At 55.1% G+C, this 13,293-nt stretch overlaps 1 protein-coding gene across 1 annotated transcript in view; it reads right to left on the reverse strand.

Annotated features, from left to right (window-relative positions):
* Positions 1 to 13,293, reverse strand: part of ADAMTS8 (ADAM metallopeptidase with thrombospondin type 1 motif 8) — a 22,540-nt gene that overhangs the window by 596 nt on the left and 8,651 nt on the right. Inside the window, exons 4-11 of the mRNA XM_035897976.1 lie at positions 5,426 to 5,665; positions 5,046 to 5,178; positions 4,362 to 4,529; positions 3,888 to 4,186; positions 2,989 to 3,172; positions 2,479 to 2,651; positions 2,215 to 2,390; positions 1 to 125 (exon numbers count right to left, since the gene is read on the reverse strand). The exon at positions 1 to 125 is cut by the window's left edge and continues 596 nt beyond it. Of these exons, the coding sequence (XP_035753869.1) occupies positions 1 to 125; positions 2,215 to 2,390; positions 2,479 to 2,651; positions 2,989 to 3,172; positions 3,888 to 4,186; positions 4,362 to 4,529; positions 5,046 to 5,178; positions 5,426 to 5,665 (1,498 nt within the window). The remainder of the gene's footprint in view (positions 126 to 2,214; positions 2,391 to 2,478; positions 2,652 to 2,988; positions 3,173 to 3,887; positions 4,187 to 4,361; positions 4,530 to 5,045; positions 5,179 to 5,425; positions 5,666 to 13,293) is intronic.

The following is a 13,293-nucleotide window of genomic DNA, read 5'->3' on the forward strand; positions in this document are numbered from 1 at the left end:
CCGTGCCCTCGAGGGTCCTCAGGGCCAGGTAATTCCCGTCGTGACGGACCCCACGGTGGCTGCGCTGTTTGATGTCGATGTTGGTTGCTCCAGCGGGGATGGTGACGATGTCGTTGTAGCCGTACCTGCACAGGGAAAAGGGACACGGGTATTTTCCTGGACTTGTTAAGAGGAGGCCCTTGCAGGGGATAGCACTTTGCGAGTGGGATCATGGGTCTGAATCCATCTCTTTGTAACCCAGAGCGCTCAAGAGCTGGAAATATTGCAGTCAGGCCAGATGTGTGCTCGGCTGGAAGATTTTGCTGAAAAAATGAGTGACGCAATCAAGCAAACAGCCCCACGGTTACCAGCCTTGGTGGGAAATTCCCTTTACCTCCTCTCTTTTGAAACGGGTGAAGTGTTTGGGACTAGAAGCCTGGCTCTGCCCAGTGATGCTGAAGCATCACCTATAGATAGATATCGATATAGAACAGCAGAATAGGAGGGATTTGGGATGCTGCTGGCATTCTGCACACAGAGGATATGTGCATTGGCCAGACGTTGCTGCCAAAACCAGATGGGCAGTTAACCAGTCAACCTAACAGACCTCTCCAGTTGTGGATGACTTGATATTAACTCAAAAAGCCTTTCCCGGCAGACTGCAAGTACTACAGCAGCAAACCCTTCCCTATCCATGGGTGGACATCTCTGCTCCCTGGGCTCATCTTTGGAAGGGTTTTCCAGCCACCACCGTGATGCAGAAGGGAGGGCGCAGAGCACATTCCCACGCTGGGGAAGGATTTCCCTGCAAAGCCAGCCCAAGCCCATCCCGGGAGCACCACAGCTCCCGGCACAGCACGGGGAAGGATTCGCTATTCGAGCTCTCGGTACCCAGTGCTATGGTAAATTACTTGCTACTATAATAAAATGTCACCCTGGCGTGACTGATGCTGTGGGGACGGTGGGATCATTTTCCATGCATGCCCATGGTTGATGCTGTGGTTGGTAATTAGGTTTAGAGTATTTTGGATCAAAGCCTTTGGGTCAAACTCTGCTCTCAGTCACCCTGGCCTCCCTTACCCTGATCTTAATGGGCTGTCTTCTTGGCTGTAGCTACCACACTAATCTCTCTTTAGTCAACCACAAACAATTCATAGGAGAGTGGAAGCCCCATTTCAGCTGGCTCCCTGGAATGAAACCATTTAAGAAATTTAATTTGGCTGCGTGAATCACCTCGCCGCATGGAATTGGACACGTTGGGCTTTCATTGTGATCTTTTCAACAAAAGCCTTAAATTCAGCTCTTTGGCAAAGCAAAGGAGATCTTGGGTGAGGGAAGCGGTTGCCTTGATGCTCATGTCCCAGGACTGAAATTCATCCCCAAGCCCAGGGAAAAGTTACGGAACTATTTACATCCCGCATCAGCCCTTCGGAACACGCGTCCAGCTCGCTGCATTGGGGCGAGGTGCATATTACAAACTCCTCGAGGCAGCACATTTATTTGCAGTGGCCTACTGAGCCTGTCGCCGGTGTCAGCACCAGCTATTATTTTAGGAAATAAACTCTGCTTGGCTTGCATAATGCTGCCCTGAAATAAACTTAGCGTAAGCTCCGGACTTCGTGGAGGAGACCAGGCCGTTGCACCAGGCTGCAAACCCTGGTTCATGGCCCAGAGGGGAAGCCAAGCACTCCTTGAGCCCGGCTGCTGTAAACCAGGTCAGCAGCTAGGTGCGATGCTTCGGGTGTGGAAAGCAAACTGGCTTTACATGAGAGGGGACCTCATCAACACATACAAATATCTCAAGGGTGGATGTCACGATGATGGAGCCAGACTCTTCTCAGTAGTGCCCAGTGCCAGGACGAGGGGCAATGGGTACAAACTGAAACATAAGAGGTTTCAGCTGAATATGAGGAAAAACTTCTTTACTTTGAGGGTGCCCGAGCCCTGGCACAGGCTGCCCAGGGGGGCTGTGGAGTCTCCTCTGGAGATATTCAAAGCCTGCCTGGACGAAGCCCTGTGTAACATGCTCTAGGAGAACCTGCTTGAGCAGGGGGGTGGCACTGGGTGATCTCCTGAGGTCCCTTCCAACCCTTGCCATTCTGTGATTTTGTGATCTAGGAGGAGTTCTAGCCTAGCCCTTTTGCAATAAAAAAAGAAGAAAGGAGAATGAGAGGGGAAGTTGGTTTTTCTCCCCCCAGCCCATCTCTGCCAGCCCCTTCTCCCCAGCTGCCTTACTTGGATCGGTTGAGCGAGCCAGTTATTTTCCTGCAAGTTGAGCCATTGCCGCCACACACCCCGCACTTGTCCAGCTTCTTGGAGGACCCGACTACGTGATCGCAGCCAGCCTTGATGCACTGGCCATGGACGCAGATGGAGAGGGTCTCCGGCCCGCACAGTGTCCCATCGATCACCTAGGAAAGGGGGGATGCAGAGGAGCAATTAGGGCATTTGGTCTGAAATGGGGTAAAGAGGGGTGATGGTCATCACCAGGTATCTTACTTTGGCCTCGAAGACTTTAAATTCGCTCCTCCCCCTGGCTCGGCAAAAGAGCTTGCATCGGTCTCGGGGTGACACTCCTGCATACTTGGGAACCCACTCCAGGCGATTCCCGTCCAGATCCGTAAAGTTGTAGCTGTTGTACTTCTCGCACTGCTGCTCCCGAAAGCTTTTGCCTGAAAGGAAAGGTGAAATGTGGCCCGAAAGCTGCGGGAAGGTGGCAAAAACCGCCGTCTTCCTCGGCCGTTGCGGAGATGCAGGAGCGAGCCGGGGATAGCGGGAGCATGCAAGGAGAGGAGGGATGCCACACACCTCCCACCCAGCCAGAGGGGATCACAACCCCAGCAGAAGGCTATTGCCTCGTCCCCCCACACCCCAAATATGAATATTCAAGGGAGAATGGAGCAATCCCTGGAGACGGGTCCTGGCGACCCATGGGCAGGAGGTCTGAGTGCATTTGGGAATTGCATCCTTTCGCTGTGTGGGTGGGTGGCTTTGCAAAGCTGGGCTTACCATCCGGTGGGCACTCCTCAGTGTGGCAGGACTGGTACTTGGCACGCTGGCCCTCGCAGTACCTGCCGCCGTGCTGGGGCTTGGGGCTGTCGCAGTGTCGGTAGGAGAACTGCACGCCGCCGCCGCAGGTCCGGGAGCAGGGGCCCCAAGGGCTCCACGGGCCCCAGCCGCCATCCACCACCGGCTGCAAGAGGCCACAAGAAGCTGCTAGAACCATCCCCAAGCTCATCCACCCCCAGCTGCTCGCTCCCAGGGCGAGCAAAGGTCTGGAGCCATGTTAAAATCACCTCCCAGTATCTCCCAGTATCACCAGCCAGGGCCCTGATCCAGCAACGCACATACTTCACATGAAGTTATTCCTGACTTCTACCAGTCTGTTCCTGTGCTTAAAGTTAAGCTTGGGTTTAAGTACTTTGCTGACTGAGTCGGAAATCACCAATTTAATTGCAGAACTGCGGCTGCTTGCTCCGGTTCAGACCAGCCTGAGCCTTGGCGTAAGGCACGGCAGCACTCATCTACGAGCTGGGCTTGCTGCTAATTGCCAGGACATCAGGAAAAATTTCTTCATAGAAAGGGCTGTCAGGCACTGGAAGGGGCTGCCCCGGGAAGGGGGCGAGGACCCCATTTAAAAGCCGGGCAGACGAGGTGCTTAGGGCCAGGGTTTGGGGGTGGGATGGCAGGGTTAGGGGAACAGTTGGGCTTGGGGATCTTAAAGGGCTTTTCCAACCCAAACCATTCTATGATTCTAATAAAGATTAACAAAAAGTGCTGTTGAAGGAGAGAGAGCCAGAAAACAAATCAGGCAAACCCAAAGCTAGTCCAGGAGATAGCAGGACTGGGGCCAAACATTTGGGAATCCCAAAGAGTCAAGCCCATCAGTCCCCAATCCCTGCCGTTACCTGGGGCTTCAGGGCGTCCTGCGGCACGCAGCGGCCATCCCAGCACAGCCCACTGGCTTTGCAGGGGGTGCCGTCGGCCCACGGCAAGCTGCCGTTCTTGGTGTGGCACAGGGGCTCCCCGCTGCTGGTCCTGCACCAGAGCTGGGCGCAGATGTCCTCCTCCGTGGTGTTGGGGCAGTGCTGGAAGTCCTTGCCGAAGATCTGCTGGCATTGCTGGTCCAGGCTGTACAGGGCCCCTCGGCCGGGCAGCTCGGCGGGCAGGGAGAGAGGGTCGGCCGGGGCATCGAGCAAGCAGTCGCCTGGGCACGGCAGAGATGCATCGAGGCTTGATGCCATGGGTTGCACAAAGCAGGGCACCCCAAACCTCTGCCTGTGCTCTGATTTGAACCCCCTTCATCCCTCACACCCCTCCGGGTGTTGCAAAGAGCCTGAGCAATTAAAGAAAAGGCTTTCTTGAATGATGAGGCTCCTTACCGTGCCCTCCGTCCAGGAACTCGGTGAGGTACATAGCGCTGCAAGGGGACCACGGCTGGGTCTTGTTCAAGTGGATGAAAAGAGGAGCCATCATATGGTGCTTGCCCAGGGGCCCAAAGAGCCGCTCGCAGGTCTTGGAGTCATCGTGGGGCATGCTGAGCACGTGGCCTGGGGAGCGGAGAGCATCGGTGAGCCGCAGCTTCCCAGCCCCTGCTCTGCTGCAGATGATGCGTGGGCAGCTGGGAGCATCTATAAGCTATCAAGCAGCTCCTACTGCTGCAAGAACTATTTGCTTCAATAAATCAGAAGTGATTAAACAAGACAGCACGTGCCTGCTCTATCTCAAAGGTACAGCCCCGCTGTACGCAGTGCAAAGCAGCCCAAATTAGCCAGCATGTCTCTAGGAATAGCAATCCAAGGGGGAGAAGTGCTTGGTCCCACGCCTTAGCTCATCACATCGGGCAAACACACCATTTTACACCAGCTCAAGGACATCTAAGCACATTTGCTGGTGCAAACCAGCTTCTGCTGGTGCCAGAAGCTCCCCGGTGCTGCCCAAGACTTGGCTGGGTGGTACCCAGCCGGGAGATATGGGCGCCCAGCTGTGCTCCCTCCCCTCCCAGCAGCAGGGCTGGCTGTGTCAGGCTGGAAAAGCAGAACCCCCCAGGGGAAGGGATGCATTACCCAGTTCGTGAGCCAGAGTGTAGGCTGCCTGCAGGCCCTCGTCCTCAATCACCGAGCAGCTTTTGTTGCGGTCGCACATGGTGCCGATATCCGCCACTCCCAGCGTGTCGCAGCTTTGGTGTCCGCAGAAGTCCTGTTTGCGAGCAGTGCCAGGGGGGTAAGGCAAGGTGAAGGGGTCCCACAGTTGGTAGCCCCAACACCTCCAATAAGCAGAGCTGGGCAACCCACGGGGGCTCTGCATGCCCGATGCAACCCCCGCTCCATTGCTTCACTGCAAGCTCCATACTTTGCACGGTGGGGGGATCCCTCCTCTCCCTCCAGGGACACCTCAACCCCTTTCCTCTCCCTGCCTCTGAGCATCCCCAAGGGACCCTTCAGACCTGTCTCGTCAGCAGGATGGCAGTGTCGTAGTGCTCCGGGTGCCGGTCGCTCAGGGGGTTGAACCTTTGCTGCCAGCTGCAGAAGTTGCGCAGGGTGAGCCCGCCGTTGTCCGAGACCTCCGGCCCTGCCGCTGCCTCATCCACCACCAGCACCTTCACCACCACCAGGTTGATGGAGTTCTTCAGGCTGGGGTGCTTGTAGATGCGAGCTGCCATGGACATCAGGGTCAGGACGTGGTTCTGCGGCGGGAGAGAGGGGCAGGCAAAGCCTGGGTGAAAACCTGGGCTCTGTTTTTTGGTTAGGGTAGGAGAAATCAACCTCACTTATGAAAGCAACCACATCCAGACCGACTCAGGCATCCGCCTGGGTTGATGGACTAAGCGCTGCCTCTTCTGTACGTGATGCTTTACACCTCGTGCCAGAGGGAAGGACGGGCAGGACAAGCCCACCCCTGCATCCTCTTCTCCACCTGCCAGAAGCCCTTTAGCAACCCAGAAACCCTTCGGGAAAACCTCATGTGTCCCAGCGAGTGCTCTTGCATATTCCCAAAGCATTGACCCTGCCCTCACCGCCCCAAGGCAGGAACCGCCTCGTGCACAACTTTCCATGGGTGCAAAACCACCTTTGCACGGTTCCTGCCCGCGCTGGTCAGCAGGGTTTGGACTCAAGGTCCTCGGCAATAAACCGGGGCCAAAGCACTTTGACAGCCGAGTCTTTGCCCAGCAGCATCCCCTGCTCAGGCGGCTGGGATGACCAGAGATTACTTCATATGTCAAACGCGCCAGGGATGTTTAGGCTGATGTAAACATCTTATCGGAGCATCGAAATTCCTCCTCTGCTTGGCATCCGTTCACAGCCCTGGAGTCAGGGGAAAAAAATGCAGCTATTACACAATATAGTATTGGGAAAGAGAAAGTGGCTTCTCTCCTCCCCAGACGAATTACACCCCACGGTCTCGCCTCAGCGCCACTATCTAATTACACTGGAAGGGCTCAGTGGAAGCCCTCTCCGACGGCCGAGTTTCACCCCAAACCCACGTTTCCCAAGTGGAGCTGGCTCGGCACGCTCATCCATCGCGATGCTGCCAGGACAGCGATATGCACAAAATACCATTTTCTTAGCAAACGAAGGCGATGTTTAGGGAGATACGGCCCTCCCCTAACAACACCGCCGTATTTGCTGTGCCGAGAGCTGCTTGGCCCAGGGCAGTTGGGGCTATTTTAAATTATTCTGCCACATTTTATCCCATCGCTGGCAGCTCCGTGTAAACAGATGTCTCGCTTCAGCAAGACGTATCCCGAGTCCTCCCCGGCTCATTATCCAAGGGCAGGCCCCGGCAAGGATGATGGGAGCGCTGAATAGACTGGTTTATTTACACTGGCCGGATCTCCGCGACATGACTCATATCCCAGCCTTTTTGCATGCAGCAAATGTCACGGAGAAGTCACCACCGAGGCAAGAAACCCAGGTGAGATCCCCATGAGCGGTTCCTCCAGGGACTCTTGACACCACAGGGAAAGTCCATTTGGAACCGTCCTAAAAATGTCACAAAGCCTTCCTAAAATTGCATGTGCAAAGGCCTAGAAGGATGCTCTGCGCTGGAGCTGCGCATCATGGGATCATCCCTCGTTTCCACGGGAGCAAATCCTGCCCCATCCTTTTCTAAGCCATTACAGGTTTCTCTCCATCCTGGTAGTTGTTACCTGGGAGCTCTCAATCCCTACTGCAAATCCCCCGGGACACCAACCCTCACATCCTCAGGGTTGCATCCAGCCAAGAAACTCCTTCAGCAGTAGGAATGGAAGGACTCAGGAAAACATCCGTCCGCCTTCCTTTCATCTGGAAAGCGAGGATGGAAAGCGAACCGAACAAACAGCTATTTAGTGGAGATTAAAAGGTCAAATTCACTTGTTCCACCATCTGGTGTCTATTTATACCCATCCTTGGACCGTGCGGGAGTTGGTTGGGTTTCGGATGGACCCTGACTGCTCCGGGGAGAGCAGCCATCCACCTGCACCGCCTTGGCTTGGCCAAGGGTTTGGAGTTGGGGCCAAAAGCAAATTATGGGATCCCCAGAGTTCCGGAGAGGCTGACTGAGCGCTTTCGGCCAACAACCGGCTGCGGACGAGTTGAATCCCACTCGTCCCATCCTCCCCCTGCCTTTGCAAGCAGGCTCTGGCTTGACGAGCCACCCAGGAGGGAACGCCACCTTCTCCGGGGTTTTCTTCCCGGCATGGAGGCTGAGAATGTGGGTACTGGGATCAGATGCAGGGCAGCCACAGGGTCAGGTTTGGGGAGCCCAGAGGCGCAAACAGTCTGGGTTCTGCCTCCTTGCAAGGCACCGCAGCACAGCGCGCCCAGGGCGCTTCTCTGCCACTTCCAGCCAGCGTCCTGGGAGATCCTGGCAGGATTTCTGTCCAGCTGGTAAATACAGCTGGAAAATCAGCCCCTTACCTGCTCTGGGAGGAGAGGACACCAACTCAAGCCCGAGAGGAATGAGGAGCATCCCTCCTCTGCCCCCGGCAGGGCTTTTACAGCCAGGCACAAGCATCTCAGCTAAGCAGAGGCAGCGCAGGGGTTTCTGCTGCCCGGTGATGCCCCCCAAAACCTCCTACCTCTTTTTTTTTTTTTTTTTTTTCTTCTCCCCCCTGGCTGCAATTCTTGGCTCCCTATGGTCTCAAGACCACCAAATTCCACCCATTTCCCTCCCTGAAAATGAGGGGGGATGCCTTTTGTCCAACACACCTGCATCACAGCAGCTCTGATATGCCACAGCATCCCTGCTGCTGGGAGAGCCCTCAGCCAAGCACGCACAGGCACCACCAGCATTGCAGGATGCAAGATTGCCAGCGGCAACCAGCACGTGCAGGGGGCTAGCAGTGGGAACAGTGAATATAAATCAGAGCACGGGGAACCACAGTGGTTGGTTTTAACCAGATAACATTGAAGGATTTCACTTTCTGATTCAGGCCCTTGCAAAATCTCTGCTGGCACTCTCCTTCGTGGGAACCACTTGGAAGCTGAAGCCTGCAGAGATCCCCAAACTGTTTTGGTTTTTTTTGTTAAGTTATTATTATTTTTGGGGGGAGAAACCACTCTTACACAGACACTAACTATTATTGTGGTATGCACATAATGATCTAATATTGCCGGACCCACCCAGTGCAGAAGGATGGCAGGGAATGCTGTGCAACACCCCGGCATGAGTTATCCCCTTCCAACACCCTCCCCAGCTCATGGAGATGAACGCTCAACCCGACCTGGGGCTGTAGGTTGGCTTTTTGTTCATAAGGTTGTTTGGTTTGGGCATTTGGGCTTTTTTCCCCCCTCCTTTCTCCCTAGAAGCCAGCATTTCTGTAGCGGGGGGGGAAGAAACGCTGAGATTTCTGGAGTGCAGACAGATGGAAGGAAGAAAACATGGGGTCAGATGCAAGGGCTCCCAGCTTTAAAAAAACAACAACAACAACAAAAAAACCCAAAAAACAACTGGTAAAAACATATCCCAGCTTGTCTCTCAGCTGAAGCGATGTCTGCATGCTGGCCCCCCGGATCGGATACCCACAGCAGCCAGCAGCCGCTCTGCCAGCCTCCTCCTGCGGTTTGAAGCCCAGGCCAAGCATTCCCCTGCAAAAATGTGGGTGGCAGCCAAGGGAAATGGGGGGCAAGCCGGAGCCCTGGGGGACACCATGCCAGCCTGCCAGTGTGCCCAGCTGCCCTCCTGCCTTCTCAGCTCTCTGTCCCATCCCTTTTCTGTTTGCCACACGACTTCCACCCCCGCCTTCTCCTTCCCTCCTTGCTGGATATTTGGGGCTGACCCCCAAAAGAAGCAGTTACCCCTTTTCAGGGCAGGGGAAACTGAGGCACGTGCAGGACTGCCGCCACCTCCACGCAGGCACGGATGAACACGAAGCAAAAACCCCATCCCGAGCGCACCCCGGGGCAGGAGCGCTGCAGTTCGCAATTGCTCCCGGGCTGCTGCGGTGGGAGCTGGCTCCCTCCACGCTGCACCTTTCATACCGAAGCCCTTGATAATTGGCGGTCACCGCGCCGGCGGCGGGGCTGAAACGCTGCAGCTGGTTAACATTATGGGGTGACGCGAGGAAGCGAGTGCATCGGCCAGGGGAATATTTAGGGAGCCTGCCCGGTCCTCTGACCCCTTGCACCAAAGCAGATGCAGGCTTGGGGTTGCACCCCAGGGGAAAAATCCCAGAGGAAAAGCACCAGCAGGGCTAGCGAATGGCAGCATCAGCGCAGGTCCCCCTCTGCTTTGCAAAGATCCTTTTTAATCCCACCCTGGTTGCCTTTGGGATGGGCTCAGGAGGGGCCAGCTCCTTTTGTCAAGGGATTAAGCAAACTCACCCGCTCAAGCTGCAAAACATCCTAAAGCGAGCCTGGGAGCCGGACACGACGGGACCTGAGGCTCCAGGGTGGCTTTGGCTTTACCTCCAAGGTCACTTTGACGGTCGATCCTGGTGTGGGAGAGCCAGCAGTGGGACCCCAGCACTGCCCCATGCTGCACACTCCAGCACCCACCTGGTTTTAGAGGGAAGGGATTGCAACAGCACTCCTAAAACCTCACAAATCTGCCCAGAAAAACCACAGAAGTCAGGCGAGGAATCCCAGCTTAATCAGACCAATCTGATTTTGACGTGGTCCTCGGTCATTACCAGTTCTTGGAGTCGGGGATTGCAGATTCCTTGCTTGCAAGAGCAAGGGGGAAAGAAAAGGGGATGGCAGCCACTGCATTCGCAGAGGAAAGCTTGGAAACGCTTCTTGCTGCACCCAAGAGACTGGAGAAATCCCACCACAGGAATCCCATTCTGCTGCCAACTGGCTGGGGACGCCATGGACTGGTTTTGTATCCACCTGCTGCTTTAGGTGTTGGCAAACACCCCCCGAGCCTTGCGAGAGCATCTCTGCCAGCATAGCCTGCGCTGCAAGGTGCTCAGCCCCAAAGCCCTTTCTCCTGCACATCAGCAGGATCAGCCCCTACGCTGCCTCCTGCCTCAGTTTCCCATACTCAAAACCACCACTTCATTCTGTTAGCGATGCTCCCCGTTTTTTTTTTTTTTCCTCCCCAAGCATTTTGGTTCCTCTGCAGGAAAAATGTAAAGGATAACCCATGCTTCCAGCCCAGGGCCTCGCACCTACCCCTATATAAAGGGGCTGCTCGTAATCACTGCAGGTCTCATCCTGCCAAGTCCTCCAGGACCTGCAGCCCCTCACAGGTGTTGTTGCTCAGCACTGTCCTGCTGCTAATGCTCCCCAAATACCCCACCTCCTGCAATCATCAAGCCAGCAGAATGATTAAATCCCCAAATTTCAGGGCTGGCTCTGCTCTCATTCCATCATTTCCTCACGGTTTACATGGAGTATGGATGGAGGTAGAATGAAGCTCTTGTTACCTAAATTAGGTTAGCAGCTGACCTGTAACGGCTCGGATTGATTAGAAATAAATCATTAATAGCATTTTCCTAACAACAGCATGACATTGATTATAACTTGCAACGCTTGAACGCATCTTATGGTGACTGTCTTCCACTTGAGCTGTTATGGCTTATGCAAGAAAATAACTGGGAATACAAACAATGCTTGTGACCTTTAATAAGTATTTGGTAATTAAAGTGTGGTTACGGGAATCATTATATAAATACAGTTTCTTCTGACTCAACATTTCTGCTCCCTGGGCATCTCCTAGTCAGCTCTCAGATCTCAACAGCACGAGCAAGCCATCACTTCCCCCCACCCCCCTCCAAAAATAGGTATTTAGGGAGAAGTGAGACAGCTATTTGGTCTCCCGAGTTAGCAGGAATTGTGCTTCTCCCTGCATTTTTGCTGCCGAGAACAAAAGACAGAAACCCAGCAGGTGGGGTTTGTTGGGGTTTTTTTTACTGCTATATGAGTGCTGGCTGAAGTTTTCTCCCCAAGACTTAAATACATTATTGCCCTGTTCATCCAAAATGAGATCTTTAAAGGCTTCTTTCCTGTCGAGAAATACCCTGAGAGGTAATGCAAAGATATTTCTCTTGGGGACAAAGAGGAGACGATGGTAAATCGGGAGCCAAGCAGCCTGGGAAGTCACTGATAACTGAGGAGGGAGCTGTCATGGACCTGCCAGGCAGCATCACCCATCCCCAGGGCTACGCCAGCCAAACCAGGGCAGGGTCCCAGCAGTTCAGCCCCTTGGTTGTGTGTACAGCTCAGCAGCCTTCTGAGAGCTGCCACGGCACAGCTTTACCCAGAGGGTTGTTGCATTATCAGTATTCCCCCCCCCCCAAATCTATCACATTATTTGTAGCAGGAGGCAGACCCTCGGGTGTTGCTTTAAAACCACCGAGTGCTCACCTGGCTGCAGAAGATGCCATACCCTATTTTTCTGTCCTCTTGGGGAACCAGAGACCTGCTTCACATTACGGGGAGAGTCATTTTCCATCGTCTTTTCTGTGCCTGTTGCTTAAAAATCCAGGTTACTCCATTGCAAACTCTGGTTTTGACTGCTGTGAGCTTGGGGGGGGGTTGTCCTCAAGTGCAGCAGCTCCTTGGCCCTCTGCTATCTGCTCCTGCCAGCCTGGCTTGGTGGCATGCAAACAAAACCAAGCAAGGGGCGAAACCCCGAGTGATGCTGAGCAGCTGAAATCAGCTGGAGCTCCAAGGTTTAGCATTTCTCAAGATCTGGCCCTGCCTGAGCAGGGCTGGAATTAAAACACTGCTTTATTAGGAGTGGAGAAGCTGGATGAAGCCCCCAGGGGAAGGATAAAGCGGGCAGAAATGGCAAAGCCGGGCTACCAAAGCACAGCCCCTGGTTTCAGCTGCCCGACTGCTGAGCTCCAGGTTTAAGGACTCCCCTAAAAGCCCCATACCCCAACCCACCGCAGAGGACGAGCAACTTCAGTGCACAGTTTATCCCTTGCAACCACCCGAGCACATTTCAGACCACGCAAACCCCAATCTGGACCTAACAACCCATCGCTGCGGGGAGCATGGCCGGCGGGGAGCTGGCTTTGCAAGAGGCATGAAAAATGACGTGGTGTCGATGAAAGCGGCTGGTCAACAGCCCTGGAGATGGATGGGGGGGGGGCCAAGAGGCCACGCCCTCCGCTCCCAGGGGCTCCACGAAGCTCGGCCGTGGGCAAGGTCCCCGCAGCCGGAGCATGTTGAAGGAGGGGGAGCGTTTCTGGCGGTGGTGGCTGGGGGAAAGGGGTGTTCGTGCATCTGCTCGGCTGCTAACCGGTGGCTCAGGAGCGGGACTGTGCATTACTCAGCCCCTGGTTTATTTACTATCTGGCCCCAGCTCCTATCCGGAAGGGAGTTAAGCCCATCGCCTCGCAGCACGGCTCTTTACCTCTAGCCAGAATGGCGTTAACCCCCTCTGCCCCTCATCTTTGGGGACACCAGATCAAATGGGCATCGCGGTGCACAGAGAAAAGCCCCCTGGGCTGGATGCTGGGTCTGGGACAGGCTCCCCAAAGACTGACCGAACCCCATAGTTCAGGGTTGATCTTTGGGATCCCAGGGATTTACAGCCCCTGCACAGCAAGGAAAGGTGGGAACAGAGACAAGGTCCCCCCCCTCCCCAGCCTGCCCCCAGCTCTCTGCTCATCCCAGGGCTGCTTGTCCCTGTGGGGGACCCGGGCAGTGGCAGAGCCAGCGGGCTGGGGACAGGACATAGGGGGGGGAACGGAGGGGCAGTGGGGATGGGGAGGATATGGAGGGATGACGGGAGGGGATGAAGGGGATGGGGGGACAGAGGGAGGGATGAAGGGAGGGGATGAAGGGGATGGGGGGACAGAGGGAGGGATGAAGGGAGGGGATGAAGGGGACGGGGGGACAGAGGGAGCGATGAAGGGAGGGGATGAAGGGTAGGGGG

The sequence above is a fragment of the Egretta garzetta genome, unplaced genomic scaffold (genome assembly GCF_000687185.1).
Source record: "Egretta garzetta isolate BGI_Z169 unplaced genomic scaffold, ASM68718v1 scaffold307, whole genome shotgun sequence".
NCBI classification, from domain to species: Eukaryota; Metazoa; Chordata; class Aves; order Pelecaniformes; family Ardeidae; genus Egretta; species Egretta garzetta.